Source organism: Thermobia domestica, chromosome 3, assembly GCF_964235325.1.
Source record: "Thermobia domestica chromosome 3, izTheDome1.hap1.1, whole genome shotgun sequence".
NCBI classification, from domain to species: Eukaryota; Metazoa; Arthropoda; class Insecta; order Zygentoma; family Lepismatidae; genus Thermobia; species Thermobia domestica.
This window is the reverse complement of record NC_137456.1, coordinates 110082713-110104157: the sequence shown is the minus strand read 5'-3', so window position 1 is coordinate 110104157 and position 21445 is coordinate 110082713. Positions and strand designations below refer to the sequence as shown.

Genomic DNA, 21445 nt, shown 5'->3' with positions numbered 1-21445 from the left:
AGAAAACCGAAAACATGACTTCCTAGACAGAAGGCTGCAGATGGGTCTTTTTGGGTGGGGAAAGTAGAAATCCGTACACTATTTATTTATAACTTTAGTCTCTGGATCGTGGTAATGTGCCCAGCACTCATCCATGGTCATACAGAGGGCCAGTACTTCGGATGCACAATCAACTCTTTGCTGTTTCTGAAAAGATGTGAGCACAGTTCGACACTTTCACTCATTCCAGACTCCATACTTGTTTATAGACACAAAAATTGCACATTTACTACGTAAATTTCATTTACACAGCACAGCCATTTCCATACGAGAGCAGAAGTTTATCAATCTCCCCACGTGTTTCATTTCAATGGAATAGATAATGCGTATCATTTTTGAATACAATTTCTCCGGTTTTAAATTTTGCTTAACAATAAATAGAAATTAGATTTTCTTTATTTTGTTGTAAAGTACTATTTAGATTTAACAGTGTTTGAAATATCTTTCTTATTTTCACAGATTAGTCAAAACTTCTTTGTTTCAAATGGCCCAATGGATACATTCATACATTGAGACTCAAGATGGACTTGGATGTGTGAAATCCGATATTCGGGTACATGGAGCATTTTACTCTCTTTGCCAAGCTTTGTTTTATGTTGTGGCGTTTCGACACCGCGATTTAGCAAACAAAAAGGAAGGTAATGTATTAATGGTGTTATATATGGATATAATATGTAATATGCTCGTGTACGTGTGTTCAGATTTAAAATATTGTTGTGTGTCGTGAAAAGAATCCCTTCGGTTTGTAAATACGTATGGCAGAGTTTCCTACTTTTTTGTTTTGTTTTTTAAGTTCAAGCTGCCCTTAGTGAGTTCATAACTTTTCATCCGCGCTCCAGGTCAAAACAGGCATATCTAAGACGTATACATAAATGCATAGGGTGAATCAAAAAGATTTTGGACACTCCTTAATTTTCAAAACAACGAGGAAAAATGTAAAATCTATTAATAGGAGATGGTAGTTAAAGAGATCCACAGTTTCCAAGGGTACATGGCGATCATAGCAGTCAAATTCGAAATTTCAAACGGGAAGGAGGCTATGTTGTCGCATATCACGTAATATGGGCATAATTCAGGAATCCAAGGGTATATTTGTTTCTTGTGTTTCTTTTATGGGTTACACGTTATGAACACTAAAAGTTTCATTGTTACTGGTAGAATATCTTATTTTTGCAGATTATCTCAGATGCCTTTGTCAAAGGAATAGAAGTCATCCTAATACCTGACAAAAAAAAAAAAAAAAAACAGTCAAATAAGGAGTTCTCATACATACTAAGGACAAAAATAAACTAAAATCAGGGGATCGTAGTTCTAGTAACATTGCGAAGGACTGCAAACAGACAGTACCCTATCAGACCTACAGTATCACACACGCCAAATTCCGAGAAAGTGGCACTGTGGAAGATAGGGCACGTAGTGGACGACAAAAGACCTACCAATGATGAGACTCCAACGACGGTTCTAGAATCAGTTGTGAAGAGTCCCAGACGCAAGACCCGTAATTTCTCACTGGGAAGTGGTGTCAACCAGTCCTCCATTGTCCGAATATTGCATACATTCGCTGGCATCTTTATAACCTGCATATGCAACATAAATAAGGATGATCCAAATCGACAGATGTACATGGATTACGAACCAACATAAACTAAATCCCTCGTCTACCCTTAGTATACTGTTCAGGGACGAGGCCTACTTTTGTTTGAATGGGAAGGTCAGATGACAAATTGTTGCTAATGGTATAACAGTGAACCGGAACTGGATTGACTCAGGTAAGGAGCATAGTCCAGCAGAGATAATGATGTGTGGCATATGGGACATCCACATCATTGGTGCATTTTTCATCAACAGTACACAATAGGCATAACAATACCTGACGCTCTTTCAGGAACATGTTTCCTTCCCTTCTGAGCCCAGATAACAACTTTCTTGTTTTTAACGTGACGTGGCACATCCCAACTATGGCGGTAGTGTGCGTCAATAGCTTGATGCACTATTCCCCGATTAACCGCTGTGATGCCCTGAAATGGCCATCCAGATCACCAGACCTTACACCCGTTGTTCTGTCTGTGGGACCATCTAAAATAGTGTGTGCTGAGAAATCCCGCGATATAAGGTATTTACAGGAAATATTCGGCATGTGTGTAATCACATTTCACCAGACATTCTGTGTGTGCAATCGGAGTGAATAAGGCAACTACGGTTGTAGATTAAACGATATGGCCATTACATAGAACATCTGGTGGTACGTAATTTTCAAACTGTGTGTTCATAACGTACATACTATACAAGACATGAAAGAAACAATGCATTTTTGGTTTCCTGAGCTTACATCGATATTAATCCTACGACTACCAGGTGGGTCAATTGAACCCATATGGATTCTTTTGTCAGCAATTATAATGATACTGTGCGTTTCCAGGTATTGATATTCTCTGACTTTTTCCTGTTTGCATTCTTGTTTTAAATTACTTAGGTGTTATTTTATTTTTGTAAGTCATGTGGTAGGTTTACTGATTTATAGCATCAAGTCCCAAGCGGGTCCGTTGGACCCTGACCTTTATTGAGTGCAAACATATTTGTCAAACTTCAGCTTCGGTTGAAATTTTCCATTGTAAATGGCAGCATTAGCATTTTAAGGTTCTCCTAGCTATCATGTTGAAGCTAGAAATAAGTACGAGGGCTGGAAAGAAATTTATGGCAACATTGTTTTATCCCTGCGCAAGGAGTTTTGTTCGTGCTACTGTTGGCAACACATGTAGAGGGTGTGTGGAACAATACAATGCAGGTGGCTGCGTTAATGTAGATTCTGTAGTGATAATAGTGGGGTATGTTGAATGTGGGTTGTCAAGTCATACCGAACGTGCATGGATAAAGATCGAAGTGGCTCGTGGAGCAAACGCCAGGGAATGTCACTTTGGACTTCGTGAAGCATGCTGTAATGGCGCATTGCAGTATCGGACTGCGATATTTTGGGGGGTTGCAGCGTTTCGTTCAGGACGTGATAATGTGCAGCAGGAACAAGATGGAGGTCGACATGGGGTCGGAAACAGTCATTGAAAAGATTCAATTTTTGCATGCGGGCAAGAGGTGCACTGGCGGGGAATTGGCTAACGAGGTAGGAACATCCCCATACATTATTGAATGTGATGCACAGTGTCCTTGGTTGCGAAAAAATTAGTTCCGGTGGATACCCCACCACCTTACAGGCGTTCAAAAATGTCACAGATACTCCTTAACCTGTGATTATTTTGCACATTACAGTCGGGAAGGTCGCGTGTTTCTGGACAGGATTATCGCACTTGACGAAATATGGGCGCGCTCTTAAGCCCCAGTCCATTGAATGGTGCCACCCATCATCTCCCCAACCCAAGAAGCTGTGTCAGGATGAAAGTAAGTGTAATCTGGGGGGAATGTGAAGGTGATGCAGATAGTGGCATACGATGTACATGGTGTTATGTTACGGCATGCAGTCCTTCTGAACCAGACCGTAAATACAGTGTACTAACGCAGGCTCCTCAAAGGCTACGTGCTGGAAAGCAATTTCTGGAATGTTTAAAGTAATTTCGGCTACCATTTTTTTCTCAGGTACATCTTCAGTGGATTCCGCCACCTATCTTAGGCCTGCCTCTTCGTGATCCGCTCACCTTCATTTGCATGACTTTTTCCCCGCGTATTCTTATTATTATCCTTCCTTGTTACACAACACATCCACCTCAGCAATCTATTGTCTGCTGTCTTCATCCTGGTTAAGGCTACTAGATAAGAAAAAAAAATCGTGCGTATTGTTACTTGTTTCTGTTTTGAGATGAATTATTTCGTGTTTCCTGTGGACTTTCCCGAATTTTTTCTACCGGAAAATGATAATGCTCATAATCACATAGATTATGAATAACTTATCTTTAGCTTTTAATGAAGTACATTTTGTTGCTTTGCCGTGTTAAATATTTTTTAAGTCCACCGGATCCGGATATTCTCCAGAACTTCCTAATTCAACATACATTTGTGCACTTTCTCAATAAAACTATACTTGTTTAATAGGTAAATAATTGATATAGCATGAAAATTTAATATTACAGTTCATCTGTACTCTTTCTCTCATAAAAACAATCTAGTTGTTTTTTTAATATAGGTGCATGTATTTTACAATTTCTTCGAGTGCAGAATCATACTTGTTCAATACTACTTAGACATAGTGGCTTGTAGTATTGCCCCCCCCCCCCCTCCCGCGCCAGAAAAAAATAAACTTGGATCCCATCCAACAAAAATGTTTGGTGCGCGCCTGATTGTACGTATATGTAATGGGACTCCAGATGATAATATTATAGAAACACAAATTGTAGAAATTAGAAATAATTGCTGGGAGTAATAAAGGGTTTCTAGTAGAGATGTTAGAATTGAGACATTCTTGGGACGCTTGATTGCAGAAGACAGCTTCTCGTTACCTGTTACCCTTTTTACTCCTTAGCGATAAACATTAAAACCGGAAGATTAATCCTACGACTACCAGGTAGGTCCATTGGATTCTTTTGTCAGTGATTATAATGATACTGTGCGTTTCCAGGTATTGATATTCCCTGACTTTTATCTGTTTGCATTCTTGTTTTAAATTGCTTAGATGTTATTTTATTTTTGTAAGTAATGTGGTAGGTTTACTAATATATAGCATCAAGTCCCATGCGGGTCCATTGGGCCCTCACCTTTATTGAGGGCAAATATATTTATCAAACTTCAGCTTCGGTTGAAATTTTCCATTGTAAATGGCAGCATTAGCATTTTAAGGTTCTCCTAGCTATCATGTTGAAGCTAGAAATAAGTACGAGGGCTGGAAAGAAATTTATGGCAACATTGTTTTATCCCCGCGCAAGGAGTTTTGTTCGTGCTACTGTTGGCAACACATGTAGAGGGTGTGTGGAACAATACAATGCAATGCAGGTGGCTGCGTTAATGTAGATTCTGTAGTGATAATAGTGGGGTATGTTGAATGTAGGTTGTCAAATCATACCGGTCTAAAGGGGATGTTTTTCAAGTTAGAACAACGTGCATGGATAAAGATCGGAAGTGGTGCGTGGAAAAGACGCCAGGGAATGTCACGCTGCATTACGTGAAACATGCGGTAATGACGTATTGCGGTATCGGACTGCGATACTTTGGGTGGCAGTGTTTGGTGCAGTACGTAATAGTGTGCTACAGGAACCAGATGGAGGTCGACATGGTGTCGGAAACAGTCATTGCATTGATTCAATCTTTGTTGCATGTGGACAGGAGGTGGACTGGCAAGAAATTGGCTAACGAGGTAGGAATATCCCACTACAGTATTGAATGTAATACACAATGTCCTTGGTTACGAAAAATTGCATCCCGGTGGATACTGCACACCTTATAGGCGTTCAAAAATGGCATAGATATACCGTCGCCTGTGATCATTTGGCACATTACAGACGAGAAGATCACGTGTTCCGGGACAGGATTATCGCACTTGACGAAATATGAGCGCGTCCTTATGAGCCAGAACTTAAGCGCCAATCCAATGAATGGTAATACCCATCATCTATCTGATCTCAGAGGACGTGAAGGTAAATGTAACCTGGGGGGAATGTGGAGGTGGTGCAGATAGTGGCACACGATGTACATGTGTCATATTACGGCATGGTGTCTCTGAACCAGACCATAAATGCAGTGCACTGCCACAGGTTCCTGAAACATGATCTTCGTCCTGCACTGCGCAGGAAACGACCCAACTTCATAAGGGATCCACCTATTGTTTTGAATGACAACGCCCGTTGTCACAAAGCAGTTCCTCTGAAGAACCTGTTTGCACAATGGGATTGGAAGGTTCTAGAGCACACCCCTATTCACCTGACATAAGTCCGTATGAACTTCATTTGTTCCCTAAAATGAAAGAACCACTGCTAGTTTGTGAAAATTCTTTGGGAAGTTTTATATAGTTCATAAAACGTAAAATGGTAGCAATTTACTGTTTAAATGCCCTCTTTTTTTTTTTTAAGTGTACATTATTGGCTACACAAAAGCTAAGAAATCACCGTGGGTCCATTGGACTCGGTTGGTATTGAAAGGTATAAAATTTTATCTGTAGTTCCAGCGTTAAGAGAGAGCATAGTACCTACTCTTACAACTCAAAATCGATTCCAGAAATACCGCTTGCTATCTTATCGTTTCTGCTCCATCCAAAGGATGACATATAAAATAATTAAAATTAGCAATATTAGTATCGAATCCATAGTTTTTTGAGTCACTAAATTGATTGATGACCGTTCCGATGACATTTAAGACTAAGTCGAGGGAGTAAGGTACCTCTAGGGGAGGGATAAGAAGGAAATGACGTAAAGATAATTGAAAACGATCGATCTTAGTGTCGAATCCACAGTTTTCATTGTCACTAAAATGAATAGTGACACTTCAAATGTTGTGTAAGTGAAAGTTAAACACCAGCATGGGAGGTTGAAAAAGGTGAAAACTGAAATATAGAAACAACGGAAAACTATCAATATTAGTGACAGACCCATACTTTTCAGGATCAGGAAATCGGCTGATTCGTTTGAAATGATTTTTTCTAACAGTTATTATCCACTTTGTTATTTTGATTAACCCTTTCCAGCCCGAATTTTTTTGTGTTTTGGAAAAACATATGTACACAGTATTTCCTATTGCAATGGTGCCACATCATAGATCCTCGGTTTTGTTTCAACGCGAGTAAGTAGAGATATCAAATTATGAGATTGACCCGAAAGAAAAGTGTTATGATTACATGGGGAAATTGCATGAATTTATATTAGATTTATGATTATAAAAATTTTGTGATTCCAAATGGCATCATTGGGCTGGAAAGGGTTAAAGAGCATATTGTAGAAGGAGGAGGGGAGGGTGTTTCAAAATATATGCCAAAAGTAGAATATCTTATGGATTTTTATCATTCCACTTCATTGAAATGCATAGCCCAAGGAGAAAGGAAACCCAAATATTTCCCATAAATCTATTCTCCCTGTTCGAAGAACGGACGTTTGAACTAGTAATAATAATAATTAGTCAATGACAAAAGTTTGAAAAAGCAGTTGAATGTATGTCTTAGTTATTGATTACAGTAATTGATTGAAAGTGCTGATACATGCTTTTTCATGTGTATATTAAACGAATTATACAAATTTGTTATATACACAAGTGCCATTGTTTTTTATATATACTTCATTTATTATGTTTCAGATCTCAATTTTCTTCAAAGTCTAAATTTCTCGAAGATAGTGACTTGCAGATTAAATCCGCTTCGTGTGTGTCTGCCTGCAGTAGTTCAAAACTTCGCTGCTGTGACACGAACCTATCAGCTGGCGTATTGTTATACCATCATTGAACATAATAATAGAAGCAGTATTCCTGTTGTCACAATCGAAGAGTTGCAAGATCCAAAGAGTTATCGCAATTGCTACTTGGAAACGTTCTTTCCTTTCGATCCATACGTGCTACCCAGGTAAGTAGAGATCGAATCTAATTGTAGAGTAAATATTGAATTTTGTTTACGTTGAATAGCAAAATAAAATACGTATTTTCTCTTTCTGTGTTTGGATCCTATCTGGACGTGCTTCAGCTGTTCTCTAATTTATTTTCTATTTCATCCTTTGGATTCCTCTTTTTCGAGTGTATCAGAAGCCCGGAGCCATAGGTCAACTCCGTTATAAGTAAAGATACGAAAACATGAAAAGTTATTAGAAATAGGTGGGTTTTCAATCTAACATGTGTTTTTTTTTTTTTTTCAGTCGCACCAGCCGTTTGGGTTCTACACTCAGCCGTTTAGGTTCTGAACTGGTAAGACACCATATGTTAAACAAAAAATCAATGTAATCAGTTCAGCAGGCTATTTCCTTAGGCCTTCGCCACAGTAACAATACAGCATTATTGGGAAACAGATTCGAGGTATTCTGGGTTCTCTCTCTGTTTTTCTTACATGTCCTTGTGTTCCGTTCGAACAGTTTGCTGAACTGGAAACGTTTCTTTTTCATTTTACGTAGGAAGCATCACTAGTGTGAAGCGTAAACGGCTGGTGCTATTGGGGAAGTTCTACCATTTTAGGTTGAAAACTATGTTACACAACAACATTCCTCTCTTTCCACTTTTTCGTATGGTCCCGGACGTTTGATTCATCCGGTATATAGAAAAGACAAAATAGATCGAATCTAACGGCTATCATGGGAAATGTATTACGTGGGTCGTTCGAAGAAAAGGTTTTGAGAAAGTACGAGCCCGATAATTGTCGTGAGAGTAGCAATATGCTCTCTTATCTTTTCTTTACATTTAGCACACAATGCAATGTTCGTGCAAGCTACCGCAAATGCGCGACGCGTGATTAACATGAGTCATGCAGCAAGAAACATGCCTTGGCTATAATGACTGATGTGTCATGGTGGAACAAGTGTGTTGCTGGTGTATAGTAAAGAACAGATACCGTTACCACAATAAAAGGAACGACTTTCTCTTCCGTATTGTGACTCACGATGAGAGCTTCGTTCATCACTACACTCCAGAATTCAAGCAGACGTCGATGGAATGGAAACATCCCACGTCTTCTGTGAGGAAATAGTTCAAGGTTTAACTATCTACAAGTAAGGTTCTTGTAACTGTCTTTTGTGATTCCGAAGAAATGGTGAAGAAAGGGAAACGGTCAATGCTGCACGTTATTGCCAAACATTGGAGAAATTGCCCAACGCAATTCGCTGCCGACATCCAGGACTTCTTTCTGCTGGTGTCATTCTTCTGGATGACAGTACTCGTTTCCATTCGGCAGCACAAACACAGGATAAACTTTGAGAAATGAAATAGGATAGGTAACCACACACCCCCTACAGTCCTAACTTGGCACCGAATAACGTACCTTGTTTCTTCAGCTGAAGTCCGTGCTGCAGGAGCAACCTTTTCAAAATGGTTTGAAGGTTGAGACAGCTGTGAAAAGTGTTCTTCATTCTTTGAACCCCGAGTATTTTGCAGATGGGTTTCAAAAACTCTTGGAACGATAGGACAAACACTTGTGCCGCCTTGGAGATTACGTATGTTGAAGAGTGAGAAAGGACCATGCCATTTGGCGCAACTTGATTTTTTTTTCTGTACCTTAAGAAATAACTCTTTAGCAACATACGGAAACTTTCGTTGAACAACCCACGTATTTTACCAGAAATCAGAGAAATTTAGGGATACGTGCCAAAGAACATCGTAAGAAATCCTAAAGCAGAACACTCGCCTTCAAGCGTTTTTGAAGTCAAAAATGAAATAGAAAGAGTAGTTTTAGAAAATTTGTTAATTCTTATAAAACATCCAAAACTTAATGTGTATAAGGCTTAGTTACGTAAGGAGTGGAAGACGGTAATTAGAAAATAGATCCAATATTGACTGAATAACATAGAAAAAACCTCCCGATGTAGATGTATCTTCAACACAAACTAAATACAACTTTCTTACAAGGCTGTCTATAATCTTTATTATAAATTAACTAGAAATGTTACAGTTTCGGAAGTATATCACTTCCTTCTTCAGACTACTACTCCAACTGAAATCATAAATAATATTACATCATTTGTTATCTCTACCAATCAGGAATCACTTTTCATTAAAATTCAATATATATGTTCATTGTTGTGACATTTTAAATTCTTAACAGATTGTTAACAAATCTTTATATTTCTTTTAACATATATTAACTAAAATAAATATTAATTAACTACCTAAATATTAAAATTTTCTACCTGAATATTGAATACTAATTAACTACCTGAATATTGAAAAAACACACAAATAAATTTAACCCTATATTGTCCTTATATTCTACCTTTCTTCTCTATTCAAAATGTCCCACTCTTCATTAATAATCAAACCACTATTCCAGTTCATAGATTTATCGTAAACTTCTTTTATCCTCTTCGCTTCTTTCCACTTTCTAACCAGTTGTCTCCCTTCATATTCCAATATATTCGCTCCTTCCCAGTTTACTTCGTGGCCTGTTTCATCGACGTGCTTGTAAATGGCATTAGTGTCTCTCTTCAATCTTACATCATCTTTATGGTGTTTTAAACGTTCTTGCATTCTCTTTGTTGAGTCTGAAGAAGGAAGTGATATACTTCCGAAACTGTAACATTTCTAGTTAATTTATAATAGAGATCATAGACAGCCTTGTAAGAAAGTTGTATTTAGTTGGTGTTTAAGATGGACACAAGGCCTTTTTATCATAATATCCATGTATCTTCACTTCTCTTTACCGGTAAGTCCATTCTTTTATATTTCTTTGGTGTTTTTTTAACTTTATTTATTAATTTATTTATTTTATTCTTGTTTCTATCCTACATGAACAAGGGTGAGGGGATACTTGATAGCAAAAGGAATTTTGAGAAATAAGAAGTGTGTGAAATGAAAGTTCTTCTGCGAATACTTCATCAGATAGATTGGAAGAAAAATAATAGCGATAGGTTAGGTATAGCGGTAAAATTGGAGGTCAGTTTTTAACGCTGAAATTGCTTAAGACAAAAATCATTTATCAGAAGTAGGAACTGTAATTTCCGCTTTACGTATCAACGTTGTTGCACTCATATAGATGTGAATCATAGGATTAGCACTTAAATATTTCAGAAGTTGGTCTGACCAAGTATTTACAACCAGAAGAGTAGCTGATGATAAATTTAGGGGTACAAATCTCTTCACAAATACTTAAATATCTAAATATATGATATCTATGAAAATAATGCATAAAATTGAAGACAAAACTCTTGAAGTTGTGCTCAATTTTGAGGTTCTCATTTACAAATCCATGCCTCCCCTTCTTTGCAAATTGAAAGCTCGAAGTAAATTATTCGCTTGCTGCGCTTTTTCATAGCGTTATCAACCAATCAATAAACTTGAGGTAAAATCTTTCAAAGAATAGAAGTCGTACCATAGTGAATCTGTATCTGGACAGGCGCTGAAGACAGTTATCAAAATAAACTCTTATGAAGATAGTAAAGAGGATTACGTGAAACTTACGTTTATGAATAAATGTATCTGGTAGTCGAAGCAGTCAGTATTATACACCCCGAATATATGAGGTTTTAGCCTCGCCTACATTTTTAGAGGTTTAACCGAAAAATCTTCCATTTGAGGTTAAACTGATTCCAAACATAAACAATACCCTAGGCTTTATATAACCTTTCATACCCCAAGTATGTGAAGTTTAACCTTTAAAAAAAAATAACTTCGGACGTATTTCCGTGCACGTAGATATGGGTAGCCATCGTTAAAATCAAATCAGTAGTCAGTTTAGAATCCCATAGTTTTGCCACGCTGAAGATAAGAATAAATGAAATGGTGAAATGAAGAAAGTAAGAGGAAACATCAGAACCCCGAGAAAACCCACGCACTCTGTCTTTCTAGCTGTCTATTTTAAAAAATAGAATTACAGTCTGTCACAAAAGAAAAAAAAATAGCACACTTTGAAAAAACTGTTATATTGTTAGTTCCAGCCCTATTTTATACACCTCGTTGGTCACACACTGTTTAACTGATCTTTTAATAGTTCTCCAATGGTTAATGTTGTGCTACTATAGTACATATATAAACATTACTTTATACATCAAGGGACCTTATAATCCAGAAACTAAATTTAATGCATATTTTTTATTATCACACTCTTTGTGCAAAGTTTATCGCTAAACGGTAGGTAAATCATTGAAAGTCAATGAAAAAAGAAAATTGTTTACACCACAATCTTTATGACACTTCAGTCTTTTGTTACAACGCCACGGGCAGCTCTTAATGCTGCAAACCAACGGGATATGATGTTCACAAGTGTTTCACTTAATGTGATATCCACTTCGAGGTGCCAGTTCTTCAATGATTTGTCTCCTAGACTGATATATTTTCCCATGTCCTTTTTGTGACATAATATGCCACAGAATCTATGTAGAATTCATATCTGGAGAATTTGGTGGCCACCATAATCTTTGGAAATTCATTCTTTGAAACCAATCCGCTACACTCCGTGCTCTGTGACACGGCGCATTGTTGTCTTGGAAAATAAATCAACTCGAATTAGGATCTGAGAAATAGTCAACAGATGATAGTAGTAATTTTCGGTTCAGGATGTCAATGTAATATGCCGCATTAACTTGTTTATTCCAGATTTTAATTCATCCCAGTCCATTTGAACTAAAGCATCCGCACAACATGACACTTCCATCAAATTTCCTTCTTTTGCAAACATACTTTGGTTTCACATGTTCTCCTTTTTTCATCCAAAATTTAATTCCACTGAAGAATTACGTGCCACCACTATTCGTCACTCCATGCACCGTATCTACCCACGAACTCTCTTCTAGCGTTTACATGTTTATTAGTTAAAAGTTGGTTCTTTCTTAGGGTTTTCTTATATAACCATTTTTCATTAAATCGTCTGACAACAGTCATCCAGCTTATGTTGTAACCTGCATTAGAATAAATAATCGCTGTATTTCATAGCCCTGGAAGCTCTGTCTGATACAGCCAAGCGAAAAACCTCTCGATCCAATCTCGCAGCTGTTTTCATTTTCTGCCACACCGTTCTCATGCAGAAGACATACTATGCTCTCATTGCTTTTGTATTATTCTACCAAAGATAGTATGATGTACAACTAGAATTTTTGCAATTTGTCTATTTGAGTATCCCTCACTTCGCAGTGCCAGAATTTGTCCTTGTTTACAAAGGTTTGTATCACTGACTTTTCTCATATTTCGAGTTTCTAGGGAATAATGAGATTCTTCAGCGTCTTATAATATACGTGAAGCACTTCCGTTTAGAACGTAAACAAAACGAACATTCAATAATACATAATTTTCATTAAAATTTGCACTTTACACCGCTCCAGAAAAGCAAATAAAATGAGCATTTTAAGCCACACTCATATTGACTACAGAGACACCAAACGGAGAGCATCTGAGCTACTGTAACGCAAAATACTGCTCTGATCTTCCCTAAACTTAAAGGTTGTTGGAAACACCAAGTAGATACCAGTATGTCACGGAATGGCTTATTTAAATAGTAAATATAATGAAACCTTTGTGGTTGCTCTGAGTGGTGCTATTTTTTTTTTGTGACCGACTGTATTTCTGTCTATTAGTTTTCTTGGGTACATGTACTTCCAACTAAGTACGCACGAGCAATTTGTTTCCTTTGTGACGTCTCCCATTTTGCGTGGCCAACGTTTGGCCTGTTCAATATACGAATCTATACGCCACCGCCTTAGTACTATTCAATACGTAATACCTAACACAAGAGAGCAGTGGCGGATCCAGGATATGATCAAGGGAGGGGCTAAACCATAGTTTGCATCTTTATCCAGTGTAAAGCAGGATTGAAACTCTTTTATCCAGTGTATACCTGAGCATCAAGGGGGGGGAGGCTATAGCCCCTATAGCGCCCCTTGGATCCGCGCCTGCAAGACAGTCACAGTGCCAGAGTGTCTACTGTACTGGAAATACTTGAAATACTGGAATTTAATTTTGATACTGGAAATATTAAAAATATACTGGAATTTTGATCCTCATACTGGGAAAATTATGAAATGTATACAAATATTATTATTTGTATTTTTGAACTCCAAAAGTAGAATAGAATAATACACAGTTATTTATACAAGTTATAATGTAACTTAATAATACATTTATATAATACAAGTAATCCTCTTAATCCTCTTGGCTTACTGTATTAGGCCTCCGAGCAGTGTGTCTACGGGCCATGAAAATCATGAATGAGGTTGTCGGTCAAAGGAAAGTAGTGAAATTAAGTTTCAGATCATAAAAAAAGTGTTTTGATAGAACAACAATATTTATGTGATACGGTACAGTTACTGAAATAATAAATTGTGATTTTCCCTAATGATCCGGCGTTAAGAGATGATGCCATCTCTCTTGGAGTTGCAGATAGTCACTAACTTCCCCCTTTCTACTAATACTGTTTTCAGTTTCCGCTTTTTCCCTTTATTTCTTTTTTCTTTTCTTTTTTTTTTTTTTTCAATAACTCACGTATAATAACAATGGATGCATTGTATTATATGCAATGCTTCAAGTACAGTATACAGGCTGCAAATTAGCCAGTAAAGTTAGTAAAAGCATGTCCAATGATGAGAAACTAAGAGCCAGTTTTAATGCTTGGTATAGATGTGGCACATTGCTTGTATAAAGATTTCAGCGCTTTCATGAGCAGTTACATATACTTAATCATTTGTATTTCAAAGAAATCAAGGCGAATTAAATTTATTAAAAATAAAATATTCATTTGTTGGCAAAACAATTACAAACCTGAAATCATCAAGAGTGTGATTATTTCTAAAGAACTTTTTAAAATGTCGTTGTATTAGGTGCTGGAATTTTGCTGATAGTTATACTGAATATACTGGAAATATATTGGAATTTTGAAATTGAAACTCAATAGACACTCTGAGTGCACAAATGCTCAGTGATACTAACATCTAAAGGTTACATGTTACAGTCAGGTCCGTATTTAGGTAAGTGCTATTCTGTGCTCGAGCACAGGGCGGCAGAATTTGGGGGTAGCAAAATTTTGGATTTTTAAAAATAAAATTAAATCTTAAAGGTTTACGTCCCACGGTTAAAGGAGGGCTAATAAGGATGAATGAAATAGTGGAATGAAGAAAATGGGATGAAACGGGATAACCTCGAGAAAGCCCATGTACACGGTGTTTGTCCACCACAGAGCTCACTTTACGCGAGCTGGGATCGAACGAAGGACCCCATGAACCAGAGATTCACAATAAAGTAGTATTTAAAACTAGCAACCCGCAGAGTCCCACGCAAGTGCGAGAAAATATGTTAATGTGTTTAATTCGCTCTAATTACAGTAGTTACTAATTAGCTAGCGTATCTGATTATTTTTAAAAAGTCATCCTCTCCCACCCCTACCCAAAGGGGTGAGGATGAACTTGAACATCATGAAAACTGATACCGTTAAACTCAGCGACCTCGAAAACTATGAATTCAACACGAATATATGTCATTTCCGATTACTTTTAAAATGTCTCCACCTCCCTGGGGAGTGGAGTATGCCCTTGAAGTTGAGTTGGATTAAAACTGTCACTATTCATCTCACTGATCCCAAAAACTATGAATTCAACACTAATATTGGTCGTTCTCGGGCGGCAGCAAATTATTTAGAGCACAGGGGCGCACAATATATAAATATAGGCCTGGTTAAAGTGCATGAGTATTTCCATTATTTTGTTAACTGTCTGTCCATAAAATCATAGCTTCATTTGTATTACTACTTTTGTTTACTGATTTCACTCCACTATAGTTCATTTAGGTCATTACATGTGCAAACTGTTCAGCAGTGTTAAATCGAGATAATAAAACTATTTAGATGTTCTAGTATTATGAATGTGCTTTACGTAGTATGTATCTAGTTTTGTAGATGTTAATCTATTGATAACGATTATGTATTTAGTCATAAATCGTATCTATAATGATGATCGTATTTATAATATAACAGGCATTAGAAAGTGCTGGTGTAAAAATATTATTCTTCCTCTTGGGTCATGCAGTGAGTCCGCTTGTTTTTCTTTTCTGCTGTTATTATAATAACAATAACAACGCTTGCTGTGACTGGTGGTGTGCTCTTGTAATCCAGCCCTCTTGAAAGCGAAGTAGTGTGGTGAGGAATGACCTATACTATGAGAGATTTAATCGACCAACAATAGTCTGTGCACCCACAAACTGCATCGGATTCAAGTGCCGAGCATGGTTCGTAGTCCACGTTAACAATAGGTCCCGTCCTTCATTACTTTTGTGTACGCGACCTGTGTGTATTATTTATAATTTAACAGCCTTAAACCTAGTATAAGCGAGAGTTCAAAGTGTAGACATTACATATAATTACAATACTTTGTTGTTTACTTTCAGATCTGGGAAAGTTATCGCTCCATTGTACAGGCAGTATGATGATTCCTTGGAGGACTATGAAACGTACTGTCAACGTGATGAGGATGACTTCCTCGATGAACCGCTGTCCACATCTTCAAAGCAGTTAGCAGAAGCGTTCTCGTATAGTACATCACCGGGGTTTAAACATGTATAATATATTGTCATAACTACATCTGAGTTGTTTATTTATCACGTTGAAATAAACGGAATACGTTGTTCAGGAAAAAATGTTTTTTTTTTTTCTTTCTTTGTGCATACAATCTCATGTTAATGCCCAGTTTACATGATAGAATAATTCAATTTAATAATGGGAAGAATCGGATGTATTCGCAAGGAAACTCACGGTACGGTATTTGTTGGTGATATGCTCACTTAATGTAAAATTGAACATGCGAAGAAAGTGAAGGAAATGTGAAATATGTCCTCCATGAATCGAAGTTTTTACTGAAAGGGACTGAATCGGCCATTGTTAAAAGGAGATATGAATCATTTAGATCTAACGATGATGAAACATATCCCTTTTAACAATGACGAATTGAGTTTTAACTTTTTTCGTGTTGCATAATGGAAATGCCCTAGTAAGGGCTAGAGAGGAATTAGAAAGGACAAAATTTCTCGGTCAATACATCGCCGCCCAAATTCCCCCCGAGGAACAGAATCTCGCGAAGCCGAAATTTTCCTAAGACAAAACCTCTTCAAGTGCAGAATGTTTAATATGGAACACTTAAGAAATAAACGGGGAGATTCACTTTCTCAATCTCGAAATATTTTACAAAAAGTATCATGGGACCTTTCCGTTATGGCATGTTGCGTCAAAATTTGGCGAAAATTATCGTGAAACATTATTTGAAGCACTGTCTGGTATTTCTGTTTTCAGGGTCACGTGGATCATTACAGTTATGAAGCTATGAGTGATGTGAGTGGTTGCTGTTACACAGTTGAAGGATTGTTAGTGGCATGTGTGTACGTGCATGAACTTCAAATCAAAAGAGAGATATAAAATAAATTCCATAATGTAACCACAAAGTTAAAATAGAAGCTTACAGGCCCCCCATCTGTTTTGCAATGTTACCGGTGCCAGAGAATGGAGCACTCACAGGATACGTGTCAAAAACTTTTCCAAGATGTCTTAAGTGCGGACAAGGGCACTTCACCAAAGCCTGTACCAAGCCAAACAGTACAACCCGTGCCAATTGTAATGAACCTCACCCAGCAAATTATAGAGGCTGTCCAATATTTAAATACTACTCAGAGGCTTTAAAGAAACTCGGACAAGAAGCAACACAAACAGTAAACGACCAGTAAACATATCCGCCACTGTAGATTTCCAAAGTCCTCTACCGTTAAAGCAACAGTCACAGCCACCGAACTTGATATCTCAGAGACAACAGTCTCCAGAAAATCACCACAAACATCAGACAATGCTGCAAACTCCCATAATCCACCATCCACAAGTCCACCAATATAAAATCAGTATTAGAGTTTCTAAAAGGTCTTGACCTTTTGACATTGATGCCATATATACAAAGGGGATGAAAGAAATTCCAAAAGGCAACTCACATGGCAACAAAATCAACTATTATAGTTTTGGGAATGCTTAATGATGGCTATTTCTAAATAAACCGAAATAAACTACTCTATTCACTATAGCCACGTTGAATGTCGATGGATTTAGAAACCAAAATTCTCTACTGGTACGCTTCTCACAGATCAAGTAGATATATGCCTTATTCAAGAACACACTTTACTAATAAAATTAAGGATTGGAGTGGCCCAAATTACACCACACAAAGACTGGACAGAGCAAATCAATGTAAAGGATTACTCATAGTTACTAAACGAGACCTACCTACATGACTACTACCTGTTCCGCCCTTAAAACACTAGAAGCCCCAGCAGACTCTTGGAGTTTCCCTCATCTTGGTTTGAGGGTACCGATCGCCCTCTACAATTCTTGAGCCAACTGACTTTGATATTGCAAATCTTGGTCCAAAAGTGTACTGACAGGAGTGTTACACCCAAAACAGTGAGTAGAACCCTCATGTTCAAAATGCTGCCGAAGAAGCACTGCATGACTATATACTAAATTCTGTATTTAATCAGTGCTCCAAAAGATTCTACACATTATCCAAAATTTGGAAGTAAACCAGACTTTCTAGATGTACTTAACAAGAACGTCCCACTGTAAAGTCAACCCTTTATTATTTCAGCACTGGACTCAAATCACTACTCTATTCTCTTCAAACTGGTACACAAAACAACCATTCATAGAATCCATTCTATTAAGAACTATCACGCAAACGGATAAATTTAGACAAGAGCTAAACTCCATTATCAACCTCATAGACTGTTCACAAACTATAGTAGAAATTGATCAAGTCGTGGCTCATACGCACTAAGACAAGCAGAGCGAGCTAACACAATCACTTCACAAACCTCAAGACAGATGGGACTGACTGACATTGCTATATCTTAAAGATCTATGTTCACTTAAAACGATAGACACGAAATCAATGGCAGTATACATACCACCCGGTTTATAAAACGGAACAAATTTAGTCGCCAAATCAAACATTTAACCAACTACAAAGCATCAAACACTGGGAAAACCACCTTCAAGAAGTCTCGATTAATGACCCAAAAATTTGGTTTTACTCTAAGGCTTTTGTCAAACAGCACTAATTCTCGAACAAGAATTATACAGAGTCCTAAGTGGCTAAATTACTATCAGAAGAGCAGGTAGAATTTTTTTTGCAAACACCCTGGAAGAACAGTTTCAACCGATCACTACTCCATCGGACCTGCACGTCATCCAACACGTAAGAGCGACATTCGACATTAGCAGGCATGTGTGAAACTCCATCTGTTCATGAACTTAAGCTCCCCCCCCCCCCAAAAGTTGAACATATCGAAAAATTACCAACCAAGAAAGCCGTTGGTATGGACAACATACCGTACGACTGGAATTACTCAAGAATAGCACAAGAAAGTTGATCGTTTTCTTAACTTATTTGTTCAACACAATCCTCATACACGTTATTTTCCAAAAGCATTGAAGGAATCAAAGGTCATTACAATATTGAAACCGGGCATTGCCAAGGATTTGCAGGCCTGTAAGTCTACTATCTCATATAAGTAAACTATTTGAGCGTATGTTTCTTACTAGGCTAAAACATGATACTGAGACATATTCCCTGCTACCCCCATCAATTTGGTTTTCGCAATCAACACAGCACAATTAGTGAAATAGACTACATCACCACAGTCTTCAATCGACTGGGAGTGTACCTAGATATAGGTATGAAAGGATTTGGATCGGGTATGGTTGTCAGAACTATTGTATAAATTAAGCAACAAAATATTCCTTATACATACTTATGTCGAACTACTAAATTCTTACCTGAAAAGCAGTCATTTTAGAATTTACTATAGACAAAGTTTTTCTTTCTTCCCCCAGACCAATTGTAGCTGGGAAACCGCAAGGACCAGTATTTCACCATTAACCTACACAGAAGGTGTATACACTATCACTGCTTCCCTGCAACCTATGCAGAGGTTTTTCACTTTCAGCCATAAATTAAATTTCTGCTACCGATACATACAAGATCAACTCAACGCATTCCAAAACTGAGTAAAGAAGATTGCAAGTAAATTCGGAAAAAAAGTGTGGCTGTTTATATCAAAGGAAGACATCGAGATCATTCGACATTATACTATGAAGGGAGACTCATACCTGAATCCCCGCTGAAAAATATTTAGGAATTTGGACTAAGACCTCAACTTTGCTACCTATATTTCAGAAATTAAACAACTAGCACTTCGTAAATTATTCACCTTGTGCATAATGTTACGCTGTGCATCTCGCAGTCATAGAACAATGGTACATATCCTCAAATCAATGATACTGTCCATCTTAACCTATGCTTCTTCGGTCTGGCAGAATACAGCTCCAAGCCATATCAAAACTATAAAGTAGGTCGCATAATCACCGGACATCATAGATATGAGGAGTATCCAATAAGTCATCTGCCTGTACAGTAAGGAATGCAGATAGGCTCACCCGGTCATCATTGTTTTTCGATGTAGTCTCCATGGAGGTCCACACACTGTCGCCACTTCGTGGGCAGCGAAGAAATCCCAGAGAAAAAATAGTTTTTGTCATGACCTGCAAACCACTGGAAGACAGTCTGTTGGATCTCGTCGTCCGACAAGAAACGTTGTCCCCACAAGTATTTCTTCAGGTCTCGGAAGAGGAAATAGTCATTAGTGAGAAATTTGATGACCAAGCAGTGCTCCAACTTCTGAAAATGCGTTGTTCGCGGCGTAACACAAACACTATGCTCATGGCCATTGCATTGCTCCGACTGCTAAGGTACTCACTCAACAATTTTTACAGAGGGTGTTTGACTACGGGCATATAATTTGAAGTACTCACCAAGTACTTCTTTAAAAATTGTTGCGACATTACCGCAGGATTCTGAAACATGATTTTTGGATAGGGGACATAGTAGTTCCTAAGTGAAGTCTTGACCCGACTACTAGTCCAGTAAAGATAGGATTGAGAAAGGAACAAATTAGTAACAAGCTGAAAATTGGTATGGAAGTAGGGGGATGTGTCAGGAATAACATACTAAAAGTCCCCTAAAATCCCACTGTAGCTTTTCCCGCAATTTTGAAAAATGTCCGCCATCTTTAGACGACGACAAGGAATTTATGGAAATCGTCACCCTTTATGTTTATTCCTCTAGCCACCGTTCTAATTATCACAAAGCCATGAATCATATATGGTTGGAAAGCTTGAAAGACAGAAAATCTAAGTAAATAACATATATGCCCTCGTGCTAAATTTCTAGAAGAAGAGGAAGAAGAAAACAGCTTTTTTATTTAAAAAAGATATATTTTCAGAAATCATGAGAAGTTTGCAAAACTGACAGTTATTGCACACCAACGAAACACCACCAACAGATGTCCTTGATATTTATCTCAATCATAGCCAACGATGACACAAATCGGTTCAATACAAGCCGAGAAAAAAATATAACTTATGTTACTTTCTGACCTCTTTGTACAAAAGTGCATAAGGTGACATACACTTTCACGGTTCTAGTCACCTTCTTTTATCACATAGGACTAAGAGTTATATATCATTGGAAACCTTAAGAAACGTAAATTCGAACGAGGTAACACTTATACTAATCAAGCCCAATTTGTGGAAGAAGCGCAAAACTCAAAAATTCGGGACAAAACGTGATTTTCGCAATAAATTCTTTAAAACTTACAACACTGACAATTATCGCATGTTAACAAAACTCAGTTACCGTTTTCACTATCATCATTATTAATTTACTCAAAATGGCCAACGTTTTTCCCAATGGAGTAATCTTTTATGATACATAGTTTTACACCACTTAAATATAGCACAAAAATCATTTATTGACAGCATTAGAAAGTAGCAGAAATTGGTAGTCTC

At 37.5% G+C, this 21445-nt stretch overlaps 1 protein-coding gene across 1 annotated transcript in view; it reads left to right on the top strand.

Moving 5' to 3' along the window:
• Tif-IA (RNA polymerase I-specific transcription initiation factor RRN3 homolog Tif-IA) overlaps window positions 1-16203 on the top strand; it is a 56070-nt gene extending 39867 nt beyond the window's left edge. The window contains exons 8-10 of the mRNA XM_081751443.1: window positions 499-677; window positions 7258-7519; window positions 15955-16203. Of these exons, the coding sequence (XP_081607569.1) occupies window positions 499-677; window positions 7258-7519; window positions 15955-16129 (616 nt within the window). The 3' untranslated portion in view covers window positions 16130-16203. The remainder of the gene's footprint in view (window positions 1-498; window positions 678-7257; window positions 7520-15954) is intronic.
• Window positions 16204-21445: the final 5242 nt, after the last annotated feature.